At 39.9% G+C, this 23,416-nt stretch overlaps 1 protein-coding gene across 4 annotated transcripts in view; it reads left to right on the top strand.

Annotated features, from left to right (window-relative positions):
• The first annotated feature begins 1,055 nt into the window (after positions 1-1,055).
• Positions 1,056-23,416, top strand: part of HDX (highly divergent homeobox) — a 75,152-nt gene continuing 52,791 nt past the window's right edge. The window contains exons 1-6 of one of the 4 annotated variants that reach the window (XM_067548369.1): positions 7,037-7,061; positions 8,616-8,756; positions 9,543-9,581; positions 10,020-10,129; positions 13,040-13,186; positions 19,098-20,222. In XM_067548369.1, coding sequence (XP_067404470.1) covers positions 13,040-13,186; positions 19,098-20,222 — 1,272 coding nt within the window. In that variant the 5' untranslated portion in view covers positions 7,037-7,061; positions 8,616-8,756; positions 9,543-9,581; positions 10,020-10,129. Of the gene's footprint in view, positions 1,626-7,036; positions 7,062-8,615; positions 8,757-9,542; positions 9,582-10,019; positions 10,130-13,039; positions 13,187-14,944; positions 15,047-19,097; positions 20,223-23,416 lie in introns of those variants that run through there. The other 3 variants (XM_067548370.1, XM_067548371.1, XM_067548372.1) reach the window with 3 other exon arrangements.

Raw genomic sequence — 23,416 nt, 5'->3', positions numbered from 1 at the left:
TAGGGCCCGAATCCTGATTGGGGCATCTGGGTGCTACTACCATATGAACAGCAAATAATTTTACATGACCTTGGACTATTCCAAAGCTTTTTTCTATGGCCCCAATCCTGCAAACAGATGAGCTGTTGTGATGCCTCATGCTTACGTGCGGTCTCGACTGCAATGTGTTCCCATCCTCTCATTTCCATGGGACTTCAAGTGAAGGTGAGGGTCTGCATCAGTGTGTCTCTTTGCAGGTCCAGGGCTTATATGACTATACCACTGGAATACTGCCACCTCGGTGATGGTGAAACATCACCTTCAACAACAATGGAAACCTAGAGCAGCAGGGTGGCTGAAAATAGTGAGACAAACACCTAACTTGTATGAGCAGTACCACAAGAAGACTTTGGATTAGGGTGACCAGATAGCAAGTGTAAACAATCGGACAGGGGGTGGAGGGAATAGGCACCTATACAAAGTCCCAATTATCAGGACTGTACCTATAAAATCTGGACACCTGGTCACCCTACCTTGGCTGTCCGCATAAAGTGGGCACGGTTTTGATGTTTAGGCTCACCTGAAAGATACGGATAAAACAATTATACCACATTTCTCTCTCTCAAACAGAGGAAGGGGTCAGTTGCCCCGATAGAATGTAGTGGAGTCGTTACCCAAAGCCCAGGCGTTGTGAACTCCATAATTGAGCCAGCGTCCCAACCGCTCAGGAGAACTTAGGGCCCCAGTGGAGTTTACATGTCATGGCCACTCTCAGCACAAGGCTGGGGGGAGACTGGCAACGGAAGGAATAGCCACCCTTGCCACCTTGCAAGCTCCTCTCTCCCAAGTCAAGCAGGGCTGAGAAAGATCTGTGCAGGCCTGCCCCCCGGCCCGTCCACCCCCCAGGGGCACAGCCAGGCTCGGAGCGCGTGTGACCCACTTAGCGCCTGCCCGGCCCATGACCCGCATCACCGCGCCACGGCACGGCTGAAGCGGGGCTGCTCCCTGCCCGGGGGAGGGCAATGCCAGCCGGGCTCGGCTCGGCTCGCACACGCCCGGCGAAGGCGGCGGCAGCAGCGCGCCGGCCAGACTGCCCGGTGATGATGAGCGCGGCTGAGCAGGCCGCCGGGAGGAAGACAAGACAAGACACGAGCCTCGCTCCCCAGCAGGTGCGCAGCTCGGCCGCTCGGGCTGCTGTGGGGCAGGGGTGCTCTGCTCTCCCGCAGGAGGCAAGGGGCACCCCCCCCGCAGGCTGGGGAGAAGGCAGGCTGCTCGCTGCTCCCTCCCCCGCCTCTTCCCTGGGCCCCGGCCAGCTTCGGAGCCGGGCGGAGCTTTTCCCTGTCTAGGCAGGCGCCCCCCCTCTCGGAGCAGCGAGGCTGTTCTTTGTACGAACCTCCCCTCCCGCCTCAGGCGGGCTGTTCCCTGAACCAAGCGCTCCCCCCGGGCGGGAGGGGCGGGGGCAAGGACTGTCCCGGCCGGCGCTGATCTTAGGCTCCCATTGGCCGCTGTCTGCGCTGACGTCACGATCATGATGAGAATTAATGATCGGAGGCGCTGATTTCATTGTGTGACGCCGGGACCGACCCAGCCGAAACCGGCTGAATCCGGCGCCCTCCGGACCAACCCCGCCCGTCCCACGGAGCACGGTAAGTCTGGCACTGTGCGCGGGGGGCGGGGTATGCGTGTGAGTCCCCAAGGAGGGAGGGGAAGCGCCGAAGCGCTCAGCCTGTGGAAGCAAGGCAGCTCGACCTGGTCGGGGCTGAGGAAGATGCCCCTTGGCTGGGGGCCTGAATGTGGGGGAGGGCGGCCGCTTGGGCTGGAGTGGTGCTCGCAGGCAGAGCAAACTCAGGCACGCATGCGCACTATGTCTCTCCTGGTCTGGTTTGCTGCGGTAGACGCTAGGCTAGCCCCATGCGCCGTTGCGAAGGAAGTGCGCATGCGTACTGTCGATTTGCTCTTGTGTGGGCTGACACCTGCGCATGCTCTGAGGTTGTCGAACAGGTTGCGCGCTGCTGGGCTGACTGAGCATGCGCATTCACAGCCGCTTGAGTGATAGTTCTGAGTTCTGACGTTCCCCAGCAGGAGTTCGTGGCGCTGATTGCAGCTCCGCGCACATTGTAGTAACCGTAGCTTGGCCATGGGCGCTTGCGTAGCGCGAGGTCCGCTGTAATCCGTTGGAAAATCGTGCGCTTGGCGCATGCGCAAAAAGGACTAGTTCTTAAATTGCCATGTAATAATGGGCTCTTTGGTGTTAGGGCTCATTGTTGTGTAGCGGCAAGGCAAGGCAAGGCAAGGCGTGGGCTGGGATTGGGGCAGCGGCTATCCTGGAGCCCCTTTTCATGGCTATATAAATAGTTACTGCTGGTAGTACATGGCAGCTTAGAGAGCTTGTGCTAAAGTCCCTTGGGGGCTGTGCACTGGGGGTGATGGTGGTGGGACAATAATCCAAGCTTGTTCTCCCTTCTCTCCCAGAGAGCATGCCTTTTGGAGGGTATAATGTGCTTTCCTTGAGGTGTAGGCGAGCACCTGGAGAAGGCCTGGGGTGGGGGATGGAAAGAGTGGGCAAATAATGTTACTCCAGCTGTGGTTGATGTGGGTTTTAGCTCTTGGGTGTTTGCTGGTGACGGGAGAGGGTGGGTGGCATGCAGGTCTTGCAGCCTGTGGTTTGGGGTGGTGCTCAGTGCCAATGGTGATGCTTGGTTTAGGAGTATCACTATGCAGTGGATAGAACATACGAAGCAACAAAGAAAACTGCTTCATGCTTCCTTCCAGAAGCTCAAGAAATGCCACCCTGTTTAATGAGGCCTGGGGCCTTTGATACTGTAATTAGTTAAGAATATGTACAATCTACATAGGAAATTGAGTGTCCACATGAGGTATAACTGTGTAACTATACTGGGTAAAAGTATAACCTGTATAGTTACAGGTACATCCCTATGTAGATGAAGCAAATATAGGACTCAGGTATTTCAGGGTTCAATAGGTGTACTTATGTGTAAAATTATCGATATGTTCAAGTTGTTACATGATGCAGGCCTAAAGAAGGACCTGTTTTGTCAAGCAAGGTTTACTTTAAAATATTTTGATCAGACTTAGCATTAATTACCTATTTTTTTACCAGCACTTTGTTGCAGTAGCTTAATGTCAATCTTTTAGTGTTTTTAAATGAAGATTCTGTTTTGTGGCACTTAGCATGGACCATGCTCAGACTCTTAAAATGTTTATAGCATTAGCATCCCATATGCTTATTTGCAAGTAGTGTTAATTCTGCTGATACAGTAAACTAACTAAATATTTTGGGCTTTACACACAAATACAACCACTATCTTAAGTAGTGAGTAAAGTAAGAACGGCTATATTGGATCAGACCAATGGTCCATCTAGCTCAGTATCCTGTCTTCCAATAGTGGTCAGTGCCAGGTGCTTCAGAAGGAGTGAACATAACAAGCAATCATCAAGTGACCTATCCATCCACTCCCAGCTTCTGGCATTTAGAGGTTAAGGACACCCAAAGCATGGGGTTGCATGCATCTCTGATCATCTTGGCTAATAGCCATTGATGGACCTATGGAAGCATGAACTTATCTAATTTTTTTTTAATCCAATTATAGTTTTGGCCTTCACCAACTCTGGCAACGAGTTACACAGGTTGATTGTGTGTTGTGGGAAGAAAATACTACTTTGTGTTTGTTTTAAACCTGCTGTCTATTGATTTCATTGGGCGACCCTGATTCTTGTGTTATGTGAAAGAGTATATAATGCTTACTCACTTTCTCTGCACCATTCATGATTGACTTGGATGTATAATGTAGGACGTAACCCTGCTACGACTTAAACATGTATATAGTAATTATGCAGTGGCTTATATCCACACTATCCTCTTTATGTCAGTGATGCGCATCCTCACCAGGAGCACTTCCACCAACTGATGAGGGTCACTATGCGGGACTGAGAGCCAGGGTGCTCAGCATTGTCCAGTTCCCCCCCGGGAGTGGGGGACAGTCGCTCATGCTTCTCGCCTTCCTGCCAGGAGCAGCCAGGCTCTAGCTGGAACCAACCACCATCCCAGTCTTTCTTGTACATTTCTTGACAAGAATGACAGCCAACAATTATGTAAATAAAGCAGTATGTACATGGATGTTGTGTTGCCCTAACTACACCGACATAAGCCCTATGGCTCTCATAAAGGTGGAGTTGTTATGTTAGTGTAGTAGGACATTTACATCGACAGGAGCGAGGTTGTAGTGTGTACACTGATGTAATTAGGTTGACATATACTGCCTTACATCAACCTAAGTAATGTAGACCAGGGCTAAGCGTGTGCAGAATACTTCTGGGGATTTTTTTTAATTAAATTTTTTTTTTTGCATTTCTCTCAATTTGGAAATGAAAATAGACTAGTCTGCCATGAGAACTTTCTGATTCACGTGAAACAATACAAATATTTAAGGGTATTTTTGAAAAAGTGATTCTGGTAGTATTATTCAAAACACTTTTAATGGAAAAAAAATTCTATTGGTATCTATATTTAGTAAAATTGTCTTTTTGGAACTTTTTATAAAACCTAACATTTAGGCAAACTTTTCCTGATAGTGACCTTTTAAAACAACCTGCACCTTTGGAACAGTTATAGTTAATTGTTCCTTGCTTGTTTGGAGTATCATAGTTTTATAAAGTAAGCAGTGACTGTGAAAACTTGTGTACAAGCTTAACTTTAAACAGATGACTAGTCTAGTTGACGTCAATAGAACTTTCATGAGTGAAGTTAAGCACATGCATATGTGTTAGCAGGATTGAGGCCACATCTGTAGTTGCATCCATACATAGCAACATTATTCAGCTCCAATAAAGGACTGAGTCCTGAAAGTTAAAATGCTGATAGTTCACTGACTGTAGCCTATTACCCAGTAAGTACACTTGGGGACATCTTTTTTTCACTACCATGCTCCTAGTCAACATAGTTAAAAATAACAATATCAAATAAATTAGAATACCAAATGTTAGTTCCTAGTTATTTGAAGTTCTGATTATTATAGAAAATTGCTGCCTTTCCTTCATGTAACTCACAGAATACATAATATTTAGATACTATTCTACTGAACATCATTGTAAAGTTTGGTCCTTAGCATGTTCACATAGAGACTGTGTCTCCTATATTTTTAACTGATTTTATGCCAAATAGAGAACAGAAAGGTTTTGAACTGTTGACTTGGAGTTGAAAGGGAAGGGAATGAATATAATTTTAAAATCCAGAGTTCTAATGCTGTGGCTGGTACTAAGTATCTGTACTGGTAGTTTATTTTGTCTGTGTATGTATCTTTTTAAATATTTTTTACTATTTTCAATTGTCTCATTTTTAGAGCTTTTTGTATCAGACACTTTGAAGGTTTGTTTCACTTCTGGAAATCTGAACTGTCAAAGGTAGAGCATAAAGAATGACACTGTATCTGTTGTACCTGCTTAGGCAACCAGATTGTAATAAATATGAGGGAATACTAGTCTACAAATATGGCATGTGATAGGTAAGATAAATTATGATAAAGAGAAGAATTTTATGGGGTTAAGGTTTACCTGTTAAAATGTATAGTAGAAATGGAAGGGAATGAGTACTGTACTTCAAGTCTTGACACTTCCATTTTATCCATAATGGTAACACTCTTTTCTTCACTGTCAACACACCAAGACCTGTTTTCTTTTTAAATGATGATTTCTTTGTTTAAGACTATAGAGCTCCTAGCAGCTCCATAGCCAAGGTTTTGTTAAGTTTTGCACTTAAAGTGTATATCCTTTAAATTGATTTCTCAAAATTATATCTTAGACATAGACTATTTGAAGAAGGACAAACTTTAATTTTCTAGGTATTTTTCCAACTCTGAGCTTTCAGTGTATTTATTCTAAAAGGCTTAACGTTTCTAAAAACCATCCTAGAGATCTTAAATCTTAGGGTCCCTCTAATATCACAATCTCAAAAGTCATAAACTTGACATTACACACAAGACTTCATGCTAAAAAACTGAATTTAGGGTAACATCTGGGGGAAAATAACTTAAAATACTGTCATTTGGCTGCTTGTAGTAACTGGTATATTTTTGCCATTGAGCACTGAATCTTCATGGAGGACTCCCATTTTGTACTGTCATTCTCCTTAACCTCTCTAGACTTTTTTGTGTTCATTTCATTTAGAAAAAGCCTTACTAAATGGAGCAAGGGGAGTGGTAGGAAAACCGGAGGCCATAGAAATAGAGAACTGGGCTGGTCATCCAGGCTCAGGACAAGTGTGCAGCAGAGGTTTGGGAACCAGTAGGGAAACCTATTTCCTAGCTTATAGTAATTGACTATTTAGGTTAATCAGCTTTTGTCATAACATAGGAAAAGCAAATACAGATTAAAAAAAAAAAAGTATGTTAGCACTAACTTGTTAGACATAAAACTGAGCTCTAAATTCCACTGTTGTAATAAAGTTAAAACAAATTATAAATGGTGTAAAATATAATATAGTATTTATCAGTTGTGCTTTGACACTATAACATTTAGCAAACATATCTTACTGTGTATCTGTCTTATCTTACTAGCAAAATAGGCAAATGGTGCAAAAACTGTTCTAATTATTTCCTCAGTTATCCTGTTTTTAAAAAACAAAACAAAACAAAAAAAAACAACTGAATATCCAGTGCAGTGTCAACTCTCATGCCTCGTCTGTGAATTTGGGTATTATGTTTAGGTGACTCTTCTGCTCTACAAGTAACTCCCTTTCAGTTCCAACATGTAAACTACCCACAATACGGACATCCAATTTCTCAGATGTACACTTAACATTTGCACTGTTGTTTTAAACTTGCTGAGGTCAAAGTCCACATATTGTTTCTAACTTAAAAGTCTGAGATCCATGTTAAGGTTGTGAAATTGTGAGGAATTGGGTGTGGGTGGCTGTAATTGGAAATTGACTTTGTTTAAACTGAAGAGGTTTGAGGCTGATCTGCCTGTTAATGTTGTCTTAGCTGCTGACCTTTTTTGTTTTTGTTTTTATTTTTTTAAAATGATTGCAGTGATAGGAAATGGACTAGAGGAAACTTAACTGTAAGGTAAAGATGTCTTATGCATGGGTTTGTATGATATTTCCCCCTGTTTATCAGTGTACTTCCCAAATATGTTATTTACCCTCTAATCTTCTTATCAGGCTTGTATTTACCTTTCAGTAATTATCTAGATAATGCAAGCTGATTATTTCATTGATTATTTCACTTATTTCCTTTTGAGAAACACATAGACTTTCGAAAAACCATAGAGATCTTAAAGAAAAATTTTCCATTTAATGATCATTCTTTGTGAACACAGTTGTGGAAGTTATGGTCAGGTATTCTGAAATTTTAAAGTTTTCTGGTGGAGAATGCTATTGCAGAGATTAGAAATTTTCTTCATTATAGAATAGTGAAGTAGTGCCCACACTAAATGATGAATTTTAGAACATATATTGGAGGCAGGAAACAATCAAATTTCATGAGAATTTGGTAACACCAAATATATTTGATATTGATTTTTCAGTTCTGTTTACTGACAGTACTTGGGAGTCTCTTTATTTTAGTGCTCAGTTTTTAAGGGCAGCTATTGACTTCCAAATAAAACTGGATGTTTGTTTATGAAAACATCCAAGGCAGTAAAATTGCACTTCTAATGAGCTGTCACTGTGTACATGAATCTATGGATTTTTATATTGTTAGGTAACCAGTGCTGGCTTATTTTACAGTAGCTGCTAGCCCTGTAAATGGTGTTTTGTTTACTCAGCATTCATTCATTCAACATAAACATTCTGTACATGCTTATTTTGGTGGTTTTTTGGGTTTTTTTCCTCTCCATGTCAGTACTTTGAAACCCTCACTAGCCCAAATATGGGAAATGTGATTCACTGCAGCTCTTTTATTTTGCAGGATGACTTTCACCTGGTCTATTTAACCTAACTAAAGGTTTTAGAAAATAAATTCTTCCCATGTTTGTGAGTGCAGCTCCAGAAAGTTAATATAGTTCCCTCAAATTTGATAACTTTTATAAAGTTTAAAATTTTAAATAGGTACTTGAGGTTCTAGCTATGAGTTATATTGCTATATTTCTGAAATGTGAATTATTTACTGGCAAAAATCCAGTGTTAAAAGCTCTAGGAGTAAACTGATTTCCAGCTAAACTTGTTGGAAAAGGAAAAGCTGGAAAAGGAATGTTGCCGATTGCACCTTGGATGCTTGTTAAACGAGTATTAAATCAGAATGACAACAGGCATACCTTGTATGACTGAATGTTCAGGGCTTCTTACTGTTAATATCACAAAGTGTCCCTTTTTGACAATCTGGTCATGGCCAGAAGGATCTCCTAATGGAAAACTTTACTTTTGTTTCCTATTCAGTTCATAAATTGAGACTAGCAGGATGGATGCAGCTTCTTTTAAATTCTATTCTTATGTCTTGTGAGACAGTGAATTTCTCATTTTGCTATGAACATAAACTCCAAATTTTCCTCATTCCTGGGTTTTGCTTTATTTGTAAGTCAAATAACCAAATATAAACCTCAGTTTAAGCTTTCTCTCCAGTTTGGTCATTACTAGGTTTTTCCTGGGACCTCCATCTCAGACCTTGATTCACTTTTCTCAGTTAGATGCGACAACTCTTCTTTTATCATGGCTGAAATCAAAAATAATCCACCTGCTAGTATGATTTAGCAGTAACTACAATGCACTGTTCAAGCACTATTATCGGAATGGCTCAACAAAGCAGCTCCCCTGTCACCATCTTGTTAGTATCCTTTGGGTTTAAATAATTTTGAGACTTTTTTTGTATTTTCATTAATCTAATTTTCTTTCAGAGTTTTATCATTGAAAACTTCAGCTCAGATTCAACTGGGCCACTGCTTGTGCAAAAATTAACTCAGTTGGAGGGTAATTTAGAGAAAAGTCCTCACTTCTGCAGCTGTCATTCACTACCCACATTAGAAATAAGTTGGACAAGAAAATGGGCATGAGGCAATATCCATATAATGCATAATTTAAGTTGTTGCACTATTAGTTTAAAATATTATATATAAACGTGTGTATATATATATATAACTAAAGGGATAAAATCACTGCTTTTGCGTTTAAGATTTCGGTTCCATTTAATATAAGGTCTGAAATTTAGATAAGTTTGGTCTTAGCTGACATCTGTATTGTAATGACATAATTTTTTAATTTAGATAATACTCTGCTCTCTGAAGAACCTCATACTAAGCAAGATTAAGCCTAAATATATTCTGCCTCTGGAAAAGGACCATACTTAAAAGTTAGGACATATTAATTGGCAGAACAATGTGTGTAAAATAGATCTTCTGTCTTTTTATTTCTCTGTCCATTGACTAGGCGTATCATTGGATAGGTCTGAATAAATGGATTTGTCATCCATAGAAATTTACTAAATGAAAAAGATTCTACAGTTAAGGGGGAGAAATCAATACAGACACATTTGTTAGTTCTCTCTTAGCAGGTTTATTCAATATACCTTAGATGCAAATTGCTCTAGTGGACTAATGCTCATCTGTTCTCTTAGGCCTGTATCCTGCATTCCTTGGGCATCCAAAACTTCCATGTAAGTTAATGATTCAAAATATATCTCTGCTATATAGTTTGATTCCAAAATATCAGTAGGGTTATTTAATAGTCCTTCTGGTAGGAAGAAGGCTTTGGTGAATCTGTTTAGATAGTAATCCTGCAAAGCTATTATTAAAAGAAATATTAGGAGTAAGAATCCCAGCCACCTTGGAAAGCTGCCTGATTTATTCCATTTGTTATGTCTGTTGATTATCAAGAACTTTTGCAGAGGAGGGATGTGATCCTTTAGTGACTTTTTGGGGCTCTATGCATGGGTCTGCCTGCTGTGTCCTGGCAGGATTGGGGCCTAGAGTATATCTGCCACATTTTTGCAGCTTGTGGTATGATATTTTATCCAAATTATTTAAATAAGCTAACTGTCTCTACAGAAATTCACACACAGCTATTAAACACCATAAAAATTGTGTGAGTTCAGTGCAGGTGACAAACATCCGAGAGCCTGATGGATGAAGTCCACTCTCAATAGAGCAGCAGAAGCAGGGGCAAGCTTTTTACACATACCAGCTGCCAGCATATCCCACACAGGTATGTTGGGGGAGGAGAAATTATTTTAAGAGTAACAGGCACTTCAAACTACTCCATGGCCATTTTGGGGTTTCTTTGTGAAATCTGCCAATAAATGGAAAGTGGCAGCACGTTTGTAATGTGGGAATTGAAACTGAGTCCCTCCACACTCCTCTCACAAAAATAATCACCAAACATCCACTAGGTAAGAACAACTTCTTCAAATTCTAATCAAACTGGGCTGGATTCAGAGTGGCGGCTGGCAGGTGAAATGAGCTACAGAGCCTTAGCAATTACCTGAGGCATCCAGTTCCCCAGTAAAAGTTAGTATAACATTTTGAGAATGAGCTTGGCTTCCTGGAAGGATGTTTATTTTACTAAATAATGACTCTTTGCAGGGTTACATAGGAAATATCTACAACTCTGCACTCACAGGCAAAATCTTCCACATTGCTCTTGCTGTTCTTCCAACAAACTCTAAATGCTCCACTCTGTTCCTCAAAGGGATATCTCTCATTATCCAAAATATAAAGGTACTAAAAATACAATATAACAAATATTTGCATAGCATCTTAATTCACTTCTAAATATAACATTTTGCAATATAAAATTACTTCAAAAACTATTTTAGGGTCCTCAAACAAATTTATATAAATTTCTCCCTCCCCCTTCCTATATAGGTAGTCATCAGGACTTGACCCACAATCTTCAGATCCACAGAGAGACTTCTTCTACCTGTTTTTATAGGAGAGACTGCTCTTATAATTTGTGACCCATCTCATAGAAAGAGACATGATGTGCTTTGCCAATGGGTTGTACAATCGTTTTTGACATAGAGTGGCATGTTGAGTTATCAGGATTTGGTTTCTGGCTCTGGAATCAGAGTGGGTTCTAGTCGAGAGAGCCAGTATAACCAATTATAACAGGCCAATTTGGTCATCTCGGTGGAAGAGATGGCTCTAATGATCTCTTGCCTTGTAATTTGTTGTGCATTCCTCTAGTCTACAGAGGATTGGGAGGTATGGTCTCTCCTTTCCTGAACCGAAGTGTGTGACGTTTTACCAGTCTGAGATAAGAGATGGGAAGGGAGGAGAAACACGTTAAGGACAAATCATCTTCAATGTGCACTGTCGGAAGGAAAGGAAATAACCTAATTTTTGAAAGCCACATCAAAAATCTTTGTGAAAATGCCTCTTTATTCCCATTTTTAGCATTTGGAAAAAAATAAACTCTGCAATTAAAGCTCTGGCCTAGGGAAATACTGGAATTTTACCACAAGTCCTAAACATAAATGACTGATATTAATGGTGAAGAATCTGCTGAAGTTTGACAGGTTTACCAGATCACAGATTAAAAAATTCCAATCAAATTGTTTTGACACACATTTAAAGAACATAAATCTGTAGTTTTCCAGCCTTCTAGTTTGTAAAAGTACAGTGTTTGCACTTTAAAAAAAAATCATGTTACATTTATGTTCAAGAATTATTTTGCTGAGGGCCAAGTTTGTGCTTTTGTTAAGGAATGTCTTAGTCTAGCATTCCGTTTTTGTAGACACAATAGATTCAGCTTGTTTTATACATAAATTTTTTTTACTTTATAGGAAACTACCAATTATTTGAGGTCATAGTCAAGATTCTGTCTAATACGTACAAGTAATTTAACATTTTTTATATGTTTTAAATAACTTTTTGGTAGTTCATGTAGAAAAACTATTTGTATCAACTTTCTCCCTAAAATATCCCCCTACCTGGGATCTAATTTTTTCCCCTTTTCCACAAGCTGGTGGCTTTTTTTGTTTTGTTTCTGTGTGTGTTCTGTGTGTACTGAAAGTGTAAAAATAATTTGTATGGTTGGTTGTTCTTTGCTTCCTGAGGCACAATATCAGCTACTTCCAAAACTGGGCGCGCTTGCTTGCTTGCTTTTCCCTCCGACGCCTTTTGTCTAAAGCCAAATAAATGGCCCAGTCCTGCATTACACGTGCACTCAAAATTCCCTCAGATTTCAATGGATAGTAGGATTAGACCCTAAAGTGTTAAATGATGATAAAGTGAAAACATCCTCTGGTGTGACAACTTCATCTTGCCAGGTGTGACAACTTCATCTTGCCAGGAGTGACGTTTTTTGGATGGTAAAGTAAAACTGCATTAGGTTTATGTGGTCTCTGTATTCTTAATCTTATGGAAAAGGCGGATGTGTATGCCTGGGCTAACATGTTTTCATGGAGATTTAGGGCACGTCTGCGCTACAGCTATGACACTGTAGTGCCATAGTGTAGACGCTTCCTACATCAACAAAATGTTTTTTCCATCACTGGTGTTCATCTATCTCTCTGAGAGGCAGTATATAGGCTGATAGAAGAATTCTGTTGAGCTAGCAGCATCTACATCAGGGGTTAGGTTGACTGAACTGCAACGCTCAGGGTGTGAAATTTTTCACAGCCCTGAGTGACATAGCTTTTAAATGTAGACCAAGCCTTTACAGCCTTGGTAAGATGTTTGGTGATTATTCATTGCCTCCAGCGTAACAGTTTGACTTCATCTCATACGTTGTGTTGCTCTGTGGAGAATGTATTGGTTGTTGTTACAAGCAACATTGGCATCCTCAGTTGTGTGAAAGGAAGAAGTCTTTTTAACTGAAATTAGTTAGAAGAGGATTTTAGTTAGGGTTGCTATAAAAAAGTGACAGCCTTTTTTGATTTTATAATTTAACTGCTCAGGTTAAGTCCATCTCATAAAGGAAAATCACTAACATAGTTTGTATCAGAAGTTTTGAAAAAGTTAATAAAAGTATCAGTATGGATGAATATTTTTAGGAAAAAAGTAAGATGTGTACACTGTAGTTTTATGATTGTTTGGATAAATGAGAGCCTGTAATTTCTACAAGTATTAAAATATTTATTCCAACTTTCAGAGTATCTTCTTTTATTTTTAGATGAATCTGCGTTCTGTATTTACTGTAGAACAACAAAGGATATTACAGCGTTATTATGAAAATGGAATGACAAATCAAAGTAAAAATTGCTTTCAGCTCATATTACAGTGTGCACAAGAAACTAAGCTGGACTTCAGTGTAGTCAGGGTAAGTACTGAGGCCTTCCACACTTGAATTTACATAATTTTTAACAAGTACATTTGTTTACATAAAATATCTGCAGGGGATGGAGTCATTAACTTTTTTTTTTAAAAGGCTTCAGTCCCCAGCTGTAATATATGCTCATTTTTTTTCCCCTGAGAAGGCTGCTTGTAGTCTGTGTTCCTATGAATGCCTTTGTGTTATTGAAATATTAGTAGGGACTTGCATACTGTGCAAGCAGCAGGTGTCTCTTCAGAAAAGTTAAACTCCAAATAGGGTTTTCCTGCTGAAAACCTGGATTATATATCACATAAAAAAGTCAATGTTTATATCAGGAAACTGCTTTGAATAAAAAATTTCTATCTTTTAAAAATGACATTGCAAGAGACCTATAAAACTGCTGCCTTATCACATTTGTGTTCCTTCTCATGAATAGATGGCATTGCCGCTTATTGGTATTTACAGATGTCACTAAATAATAATATCATTGAGTAGCTTAGTGCTTGTGGGGTCTCTTCTGAAGACACTGAATTCCATGGGATGGAGATAATGATCCCCCCTGTGAAAAAAGAACCATTTTGTATAATGTTTCATAAGGAATTAGAAATTAGAGATGTAAATATCATTTGAAAAAGTACCCATTTTAAACTATTAAAATTGTCCGTTAACCATTAAATTGTTAACAAGTTCACAACCTACCCCACATATCTATTATCTTTGTCAAGAGTCTTTACTTACGACAAAAACAGACAGCCCTCTCCCCCATAACCCCCAGGTAGTGCCCCCGGCCCAGCTTTGCAGGGGACCCCTGTCTCGGACCTGTGGTCCCTGGTGTTCTGCAGCAGGGTGTTCTGAAGCAGAGTGCTCTGCAGTGCCTGCACCAAGGCCTCGTCCTTCCTGGGTAGCAGCAACAGTACAGCCGTCTCCACCATGTTCCAATGCTGTCACCATAGAGATCGAGACGCCGTTGCTCCCTCTTCCCCCCCCCCCGCCCCCAAGCCCGGCGAGTCCACGAGAGCAGGAGGCTGCGCGCACCTGCCTCAGTTCCCCTGGCCCCCACCGTCTGTTTTAAACATTAACTGCAATATATTAATGGTAAGACTAATGCTTATTGGTTAACCATTTTACATCCTTAGTAGAAGTGAAGCAATAATTGAGAGTTGATAGAACAGTCAAGCAGGGAGGAACAGATACAAGCAGCTGCAGTGTATACATCTACAACACTGTGGGAGGGAAGAAGGAGATGAGACACATTTAGTAATTCCCAGCCTGTGGACCCAGAACCATGTAGAGGAACACCCATCCCCTCCCATCCTTCACTCACAGGCACCAGCTTCTAAGTAGCCTAGCTTCTCTGGAGAAGAGACTTCTAGGAGAAGCTCCCCCTCCCAGAAACTCAAACTGGCAGGAGCAGAGAAGTAGCTACAGCAGGGGACTTGGGATGCTTTCCTATTTTTTGCTCTAGACATTCTCTCCCCTGTGCTGATTGGCTGTTTGCTCCAGCTCCCTCACAGTTTCTTTGCCTCATGCTGCCTGTAGTACTTACTTCTTGCTTTCCATCCCTCTTTCTTCTTCAGTCCCCTTTATTCTGTTCCCTGCCAGTCCCCTCTTCCTTCAGTTTTCTTTCTGGTTAGCCAACATCTTCCTGACAAAAGCAGTTGCACAAAAATTGTGGAAGTAACATGCCTTTTGCAGACCAACATACCTTTTGCTCTGCTTGCATGTTGTAACCCCCATCCCTCCTTGTCTAACTTGTCTGTTTAGATTGTAAGCCCTTTGGAGCAAGGACTGTCTCTGACTATGTACAGTGCCTAGCACAGTGGGCCTTGATCTCAATTGGGACGCATAGATGCTGCCATAGTACAGGTAAAAATTAATAATAATGTCATAGTTTAGACAGATTTTTAAGTTTAAGTTTCATAGGGTCTCTGATGTTAATCTCCCTATCATCAAGTCTTGATAGGTTAGTATATTGCCATATTGACAAATTCTTGAATTGGCTTGGGGATAAGGAAAAGACTTATTTTGAGATTCTCTTTAATGACTTATTTTGGTTTGTGATACTAGTTTAAAAACATAAATCAGCTTTATGACAAAAGTAGATGATGCAGTATGTTGTTTCTTTCAAAATTAGGACCTATACAGCCAGTCCTGGAAAGAATTTTTGAGGATTTTTTTCTTTGTTGGGATACTTAAACATTCAAACCAAAATAGATTTGGATGTTCCCAATATAGAAAGTTTAGAAATAAGCTATTTCTTTAATAGTTAACATGATTGTAGCTGAAGCAAAACTGCTTGAGTAAAATACTATACAAGTTCTTGTATATGTTTTTAAAATAATTGTTTGATTTGACAGTTGAGTATTAATGTTGCTGAATGATGAGGTGACTTTTCTGTTAGTTTCAAATTGACATTTTTGTTTTGTTTTTACATTTTAGAGTTTTTCTTTTGATAACTAATGATATAATTTCAATTTGAAAAGGATGCCCTGAATGCAAGTAAAAAAAAAGTTGCAGAGGATGTAATAACTTTTCAAATTTCAACTTCAGATAAATGCCTGTGATTGTGAGCTAATGGTGACAGAGATTAATTTGTTTTTTTCTTGAAACTTGTGGTTAGACATATTTGGGTTGTTAGGCCTGCTTGTTTCTGTGTGGTGTTTTGTTTTGTTTGGGTTTTTTTTTTTCCTTTTAAGAAAAGAGCAGAGCTAAATAAGTGTGAGGAATATAAGCCCATGTTCAAGCCAAACATTTTATATATGTAACTATTGAAGTCAATGGGATGATTTGTGTGCTTAATCATGTGCTTAATTTCAAGTGCCTTGCTGGATCCGGGACTACATACAATTAAAATTGTTAAATTTATATCTTAACTGATCATTAGAACATGTAGAGACTTCATCGTTAATATCATTCTGTATTTTGCATGATACATGCTAGTAGATGGATGGTAATGTAGAAAGCTGCTCTCTTCTGTTAACCCGATCTTCAGACTACTTTTGTATTGGGAAGAGATTTCCAGTGAGGTTCAAATACTAAAAAACCAAAAACAGCTATGTATCAGAACAAGGTGGGATTGACTGCTTTTTTTTTTTTTTTTTTTTTTTTTTTTTAAGTACTTGCATAGAAATCCAAGGTAAGTACAGAATAAAATCTCCCTTTTGTTCTCTGTAGAACTAATCACTTGGTTTGTGGAATCTTCAGCTCTTGTTTGAGTTAACTGGTCGCCATTTTGCTGCCCACCAAAGATCAATGAAGTGGCACAGCAAAAATACTTGCACTATATGATATAAGTACACACTTAAAGTCTGATCCTGCACCCCTACATGTCTAAGGAGTTTTGTTACTAACTTGAATGCAAGCAGAAGGAAGCCCCTATTATCTGGTGTTTCTTGTATCCATAACTCTGCTCTTCCATCATAATGTGCTGTCTTTATACTGAAGCATGTAAATTAGCAGAAATATCCAGATTTTTAACTGTCTATCTGGCTTAGATCTTGTGTACACTTAAAATGCTACAGTGGTACAGCTACACCACTGCAGCTGTACCACTATCATGCTTTAGTTTAGATGCTGCCTACACAATGGTAGGGGTTCTCCCTTTGGCTAGGTAGACAGAAGAATTCTTCTGTCAGCCTAGCGCTGCCTACATGAGGATTTAGGACAGTTTCACAACACTGCTCAAGAGTATGGATTTTTCACACCACTTACTGAGGTCGTTAAACCAACCTGATTTTTCTAATCTGGACCAGGCCTCAATAGGAGAGAGAGAGAGAGAATGGGTGAGGGGGGTGTCTTTTGTTGAACCACCTTTTGTTGGTGAAAGACAAGAGTTCAAGCTACACAGAGCTCTTCAGGTCTGGGAAAGGTACTCAAAATGTCACAGTTAAAGAGAAGGTGGAACAGGTTGTTTAGTGTAAGTAGTTAACAATATTGCAAGAGACCATTCAGAGCGGAATGGTCAATTAAAACTAGGAGAAAAAAAGGTGGTGGTGGGGATTAGTGGGTTACAGGCTGTTGTAATAAGGCATAAATCCAGTGTCTTTATTAACACTATGATTTTTAGGGTCTATCGGTTATAAATTTAAGCTTCCAGGCTCATCTTTTGACGGTGTTGTGCAGGTTTCCTTTGAGGATGGGGCCTGAGAGGTCAGATATAGAGTGATTGTTTTATAAAAATTGTGATATGATGTTTTTGTCTTATCATTTTTCTGTGTGAGTTCATTCACATAGTTTACCCACATAGTTGTTGCACTGGATGAGGTACGTCACATGTTGTGATAGGCACATTCTGGATCCTTGTCTACATTTATTTTAAGCCTGGGATCTTAAATTCATAACTTTGATAGACATTAAGACATGGTCTTAATAAAGATACTGGATTTATGGCTTAGAACAATCTGTAGCCCACTAAACCCCACCCCTTTTTGTCCTATGACTACAGAGGTGTTAACTGGCCACTTCACCTTGAACGGTGTTGTGTGTTAACTACTTCTGCTAAACAGTCCATTCTGCCTTCTGTTTAGCTGTGACACTGACCTTTTCTGACCTGAAGAGCTTTGGGTAGCTCAGAAACTTGTCTCTTTCACCAACAGAAGTTGGTCCAATAAAATATACTGTTTCATCCATCTTGTCTCTCTAATATCCTGGGACCAACATGGCTACAACAACACAGCAAACAACTGAATAGGAAACACTCATGAGTGTAAATTCATCCCATCTCTTTCATGGTAAAGATTTTTTGTGTGGTACTGATATTATAACAGCATGCATGATGCTTCTCATAAGTTACTAGCAATAATCTGTTAATATGCTGAAGTTTAGAGTTTTCCACTACCTTTCTTAAATATATGTTTATTCATTAGTTGCAGAGCAAGTTTTCCTACTTGATGTATTTTCTTTGACACCAGTAAGGGGTTTGTGGAATTTATGTACAAATTAAAGAAAGATCTTTAGTTTGTTCTTTTCAAAAGAAAGAGACTTTTGCATAAAACAGCCTCCACTATTTGTATAATTCCATATATATTCAGTTAGTTACAGAAATATCTGTAATGGGAAATTAGAATTCTGTCTGTTGAACCTAATCCCATTGGTCTGTATTATTTGTATAATCAAATCAATTTCTCACTAACAGCACTCTTGAGGCATATGATGTAAAAATGTTAGTCTTTTTAATTTAACTTTTTAAAGTACTTTTTTTTTTTTAAATTGATTTTTTTTTTTCAGTCCAGTTCTTCAGTCAGTCCCTTTCTATTGGAAAACTCTTCCCTGTTTTGGGATTCATTGGTACTTTATTGAGGACCATACTTGTATAAGAGAAGATAGAAGTGTCTGTAATATGGCAGTTTTGACAACGTCGCCTCAGCTATTGGATAATAAAGATACTGATTATGCTGAATCTCTTAGTGCAGCTGTTGGTTTCAGGAGCACCTTATTTTCCCTAGATTTAAAAGTTGAAATTGGGAGGGGGAGGGAATTAACATCTACTGTATCGTTTGTTTTTTCACAATAAAAAGTGAAAGGTAGAACCAAGCATTAATATGTGGAGGAGAGAACCACAAGCTGCTGCCGTTTTTATGCAAAGGTACTTTGGGGGCAAGAAGAGGGAAGATGCAGCAAGTTATATATTATTTTCGGAGATGGACCTGAATGGGAAATATGCACTCCACTGAACTTGGCATTTGGATAAAATGGGAGCTGGATCTCCACCATCTATGGTTTTGTTTTTTGCATAATCAGTACATGTCTCTTCCCCTCTCCCCACAACTATTTTTGATTGTTACCCATTTCTAATATATTAATTTTAAATCTTATTTGTAAAGACTTATATACATGCGGAAGTCTTCGCAAAATTAAGGCTTTGAATGTTAAAAACTGACTTAGACTAACATTTTTACATATTATTTTGTATTTGCAGACTTGGGTTGGCAATAAAAGAAGAAAGATGAGCAGCAAGAATGTTGCAGAATCTGGAGGCACCCCACCAGGGACTGTTCCTAGCACCCCTACAGTGCCTCCAGAAATAGCAGTCAGAAATGTGGTAAATGTTGCTCGATCCCAAAGCCAGCAATCTTCTTGGACTTCATCTAACAATGATGTAATAGTAACAGGTATATATAGCCCAGCTAGTTCATCCAGCAGGCAGGGATCCACGAAACAGGCTAATGCTTCAATGACTGAGATACATAAAAACTGTGCTCAGCGACCATCTGGAAAAAGTGATACAGAATTTCAGCAGCAGCCTATCTCTGTAGGACGACAAGCACCACATTGTAAAGGTGCTTCGCTGCTCCTGGGGGAAAAAACTATTATTTTGTCAAGACAAACAAGTGTGTTGAATTCTGCAAACTCCATATACAATCATACTAAGAAGAATTATTGTGGTTCATCAGTCCAGACTGCAGAGTTGGTGTTACCTCAAAAGCCAATGATATGCCACAGGCCGTGTAAAACTGAACCAGTGGGGTGTCAGAGGTTACACAAACCAGAACACACAGTCCTTTCATCACACATCCCATCTGTACAAAGAGCTAATGTTCGAGAACCTTCTTGTAGCACACAAAACTTGGAAATTCGGGAAGTTTTCTCCTTGGCAGTTACTGATCAACCTCAAAGAATTACGGGAGGAAATACAACACAGAAGCCTTGTTCAGTTGAAGGCAGTTGCCTGTCCATTGCAATGGAAACAGGAGATGCTGATGATGAATATGCTAGAGAAGAAGAGCTGGCATCAATGGGAGCACAAATACAAAGTTATTCACGATTTTGTGAAAATAGCAATTCCCTTCGAGTAGAGAACCAAAGCACAGCTTTGTCTGGATCAGGCAGAAATGTGAGCTGCAGTTCACAGATGGTGAATACCAGGGACTTGCCTGACAATATATTATATCATAACAGAGACTACCGCTTGCCTCCACGGACCTCATTACATACATCATCCAGTACTCTGTATAGTAGTGCTAATCCATCAAGAAGTAACTTATCTCATCATTTTACATCTTCAAATCAACTGAGGCTGTCGCAAAACCAAAACAACTACCAGGTAATCTGTACATTTATTTTTTACCTTTCAGATTTTTCAAGTCAGGGTCTTCTATGAAAACTGAGAATGTAGACTAATAGACAGGATCCACTGATGGAAGTTTACACTATTCCTTGGCACTGTTTCAGGTTTTTTCCTACCTACTATGAGCTGAGTCTGGCATATAGGGCAAATCCTATAATTCTCTCCCTTCTTTGTGAGTGCATCATCCCTTGTCCTTGAAATGAAAACTTTGTGATTCATTTTTGGAAGTGGTAATTGTTAGTTCCTCCTTCTCACCAAGCTCCCATCCACCCATTTGCTTCCTAGTTTTCTGATGGGGATTGGGATTTTCTTTCAGCCAGTTAGCATGTTGGCAGATACTAGTTGCAAGGATGTTAGCCTTCACCCTTGCAGTCTAGTTTGCACCATTTGTATTAGACGAGCTGCAATGAGGGCATCTCCAGGATCGTTGTTGCATCTCATGCCCATAAAATATGCTTATGGGGTAAAAGAGAGAATTGTGAATATAGGTTACTGGGGAGCTGAATGCTCCAGTGGCTGGAGCATTGTGGACCATTGTGAGTCCATTTGCTGGAGGAAGGAAAAACTGTGCAGGAAGCATCAGAGATGGTTTTGAAGTGGCAGAACTTCTATGCTTTCCACCACAGCACAGAGCCTGGAGCCTGAGTTAAGGTGTTCTTGTCTAGTCATAAGCTGTTAAAAGCTGCAAAAGGGCAGGCTGTACAGCTTAAGAATTGGTAACTTGAAACTTACATATCAAAATGTGTACTGTTACAAACAAATGACATTCTTGTTTTAGTTCATGACATGGTGGCAGTGGCAGATGCTTCTTGGTGTCAATTCATCATTGGTCTTAGGAAACCCAGCCTTTCCCATACAGCACATCTCCATTATTATTTTATAATCGGGAAGCTTGATTCAATTTTTTTCTAAAACACAGATCAGTTTTTCCTAATATTGCTGTAAGAAGACTTCAGACAGCATCAGCCTATTTCAAATTATTCTTTTGTTCTTGGGAAAGGTTCTGAGTCTGACTGGTATGGTTTTGTACTAGTTACCAGTGATTCAATATATTATTTTCTAAAGTATGCATTCCTAGTATGTAAGTTCCTAGTATGTAGTAAGTTCCTAGTATGCATCTCTTCATAAAGAAGGAGCCCTTTTGAATTCAAACGGACTTGTTTCCACTTTGTATGCAGTGCAGTCGGAGCCCTGTCTGTCTTAGGATATTAGAGAGAGAAGGTGTGTGAGGTAATACCTTATCTTTTATTGGACCAACCTTCTTTTGATGAGAGAGACAAACTTTTGAGCCACACAAAGTTCTTCTTCAGTCTGAGAAAGATACTCACCTCTTCCCAGCAACATGCAAAGTGGAACAGATTGTTTAGCATAAGAAGTTAGCGCATACTGTACGGGACCATAGCAGCTAACTTCTTATGCTAAACAATCTGTTGCACTTTGCATGTTGCTGTGATGCTAGGAGTACCTTTCCCAGACTGAAGAAGAGGTTTGTGTGGCTCCAAAGTTTTTCTCTCCCCAACAGAAGTTGGTCCAATAAAAGATACTACCTCACCCAGTTTGTCTGTTTTTGTTTTTCCCCTTTGGAAGATGTTGAGTCCCCTCGGGTAGATGTGCTGGTTCAAGTTACCTGCAGTAAGGTAAAATACAGTATAATACAGATTAGAATGTGCTGATCTTTATAACTTGTACAAATTTGTTACAGTTATGTCAGAAAAGCTAACAAATGCAACTGAACTATTAAAAATCAAACCTGGCTCCTCATTTAGGGTTTCTCTTTCATTCCCTTTGTTTCTGTGGTTAGCGGAATGAAAATAAGATGTATCCTGGTAGGTGGGCATTAGAAAGGGGCCAAGTTTACCTCTCTATTTCCTCTGACTTTTGTGCATGTCCCTCATGAATGTTTTGCAATATGGAATTTTTGGCGAGCCCACGATTATTGGGGGAGTCTGGTATAGCTTGCAGCTCTGAATACCAGTCTCAGGTCAGACTGTAAGAAAACAGGTCAGACACCCCAAACTGGTGGTATATTCTGTTGTTAGATTTCACCAAACCGATAACAAGTGTGAACTCCTGGATCACTATATGTCTTCCTATGGAGCCACAAACAGCCCTTATGCTGTCCAGTCCCTACTTTAACACCCAGACAAACTGGACTTTGTGGTGAAAGATTATTAAAACCAAGAGTGACCACACATTAAGGTCACTTCTGATCCTACAAGGCCAGTCACTTACTTATCCCAGGTCATTGGATGTTCTTGATCTCACACCAAAGACAAGTTTGTAGCCAATTTCTCTAGTAAAATAACTAAAGATTTATTAGCTAAAAAGAAGAAATGAGACTTATGGATAAAGGAGGTAAAATACATGACAGGTGAGTCAGCATTTGTAGGTAGAATGATAGAAGAGATGTAGTATCTGCTGGTTCTCCGTGTGTCTCTCAGGGTTACCCAAAATGGCTTTGGGGGACTTCTGTCCAATTGCTAAGGAGTCCCCCTGTCAGAATCGGATACCGGAACACATTCAGGGTTTCTTCTTATAGCTGCTTTCCCTGAAAGGCCATCTGGCAATTGTTCCCATCATAATTTATTGACTAAACACAGACAGTTTGTGGATTTTCCATTGTTGAATGCAATGACCTATGCTTTGAAATTGATGTGCTTCTTCATTTACAGGTCAATCCCATTTGATGGGCAGTTCAATTACAGATACATGCACGATGCATTCAGTTACAGCAATCCAGACAATCTTTCATTAGTTGTCATGAACAATGTGATAGCCAGAAACAATCCTTTGAGAATTTACTTAATGTGTAAAACTAATCCACACTTTAATACTTCCTTGGTTCTAGGTTTAATTAGATTATGTGAATCAACAAGTTACAGATAAGTGAAGACGACAACATTTCTTTGAACTATTCTAGCAAACAAGTGAATTGGTCTGAGCACAGTACAATACCTTTAGACATTCCTTTGATTTCTATTAGCATTCCAGTGAATTAGCCTGCTGCCTTGGTCTGAGTTGGCAACCTGCTAGACAGCATCACAGAAGGAACAGCTGGTTCCCCCGCACCACATGATGCCTTTGACCCTGTGTCCATTTCCAACCTTGAAGAAATTTTGTGGCTAAGTTAATATAGTTCCTGTCAGCATTAATTTACTTGTCACTGGCCT

This window comes from Emydura macquarii, unplaced genomic scaffold (assembly GCF_026122565.2).
Source record: "Emydura macquarii macquarii isolate MOO-44397 ecotype Brisbane River unplaced genomic scaffold, CSIRO-AGI_Emac_v2 contig_1253, whole genome shotgun sequence".
NCBI lineage: Eukaryota > Metazoa > Chordata > Testudines > Chelidae > Emydura > Emydura macquarii.
Note: the sequence above shows the minus strand (reverse complement) of the source record. Positions and strands in the feature narration are given on the sequence as shown.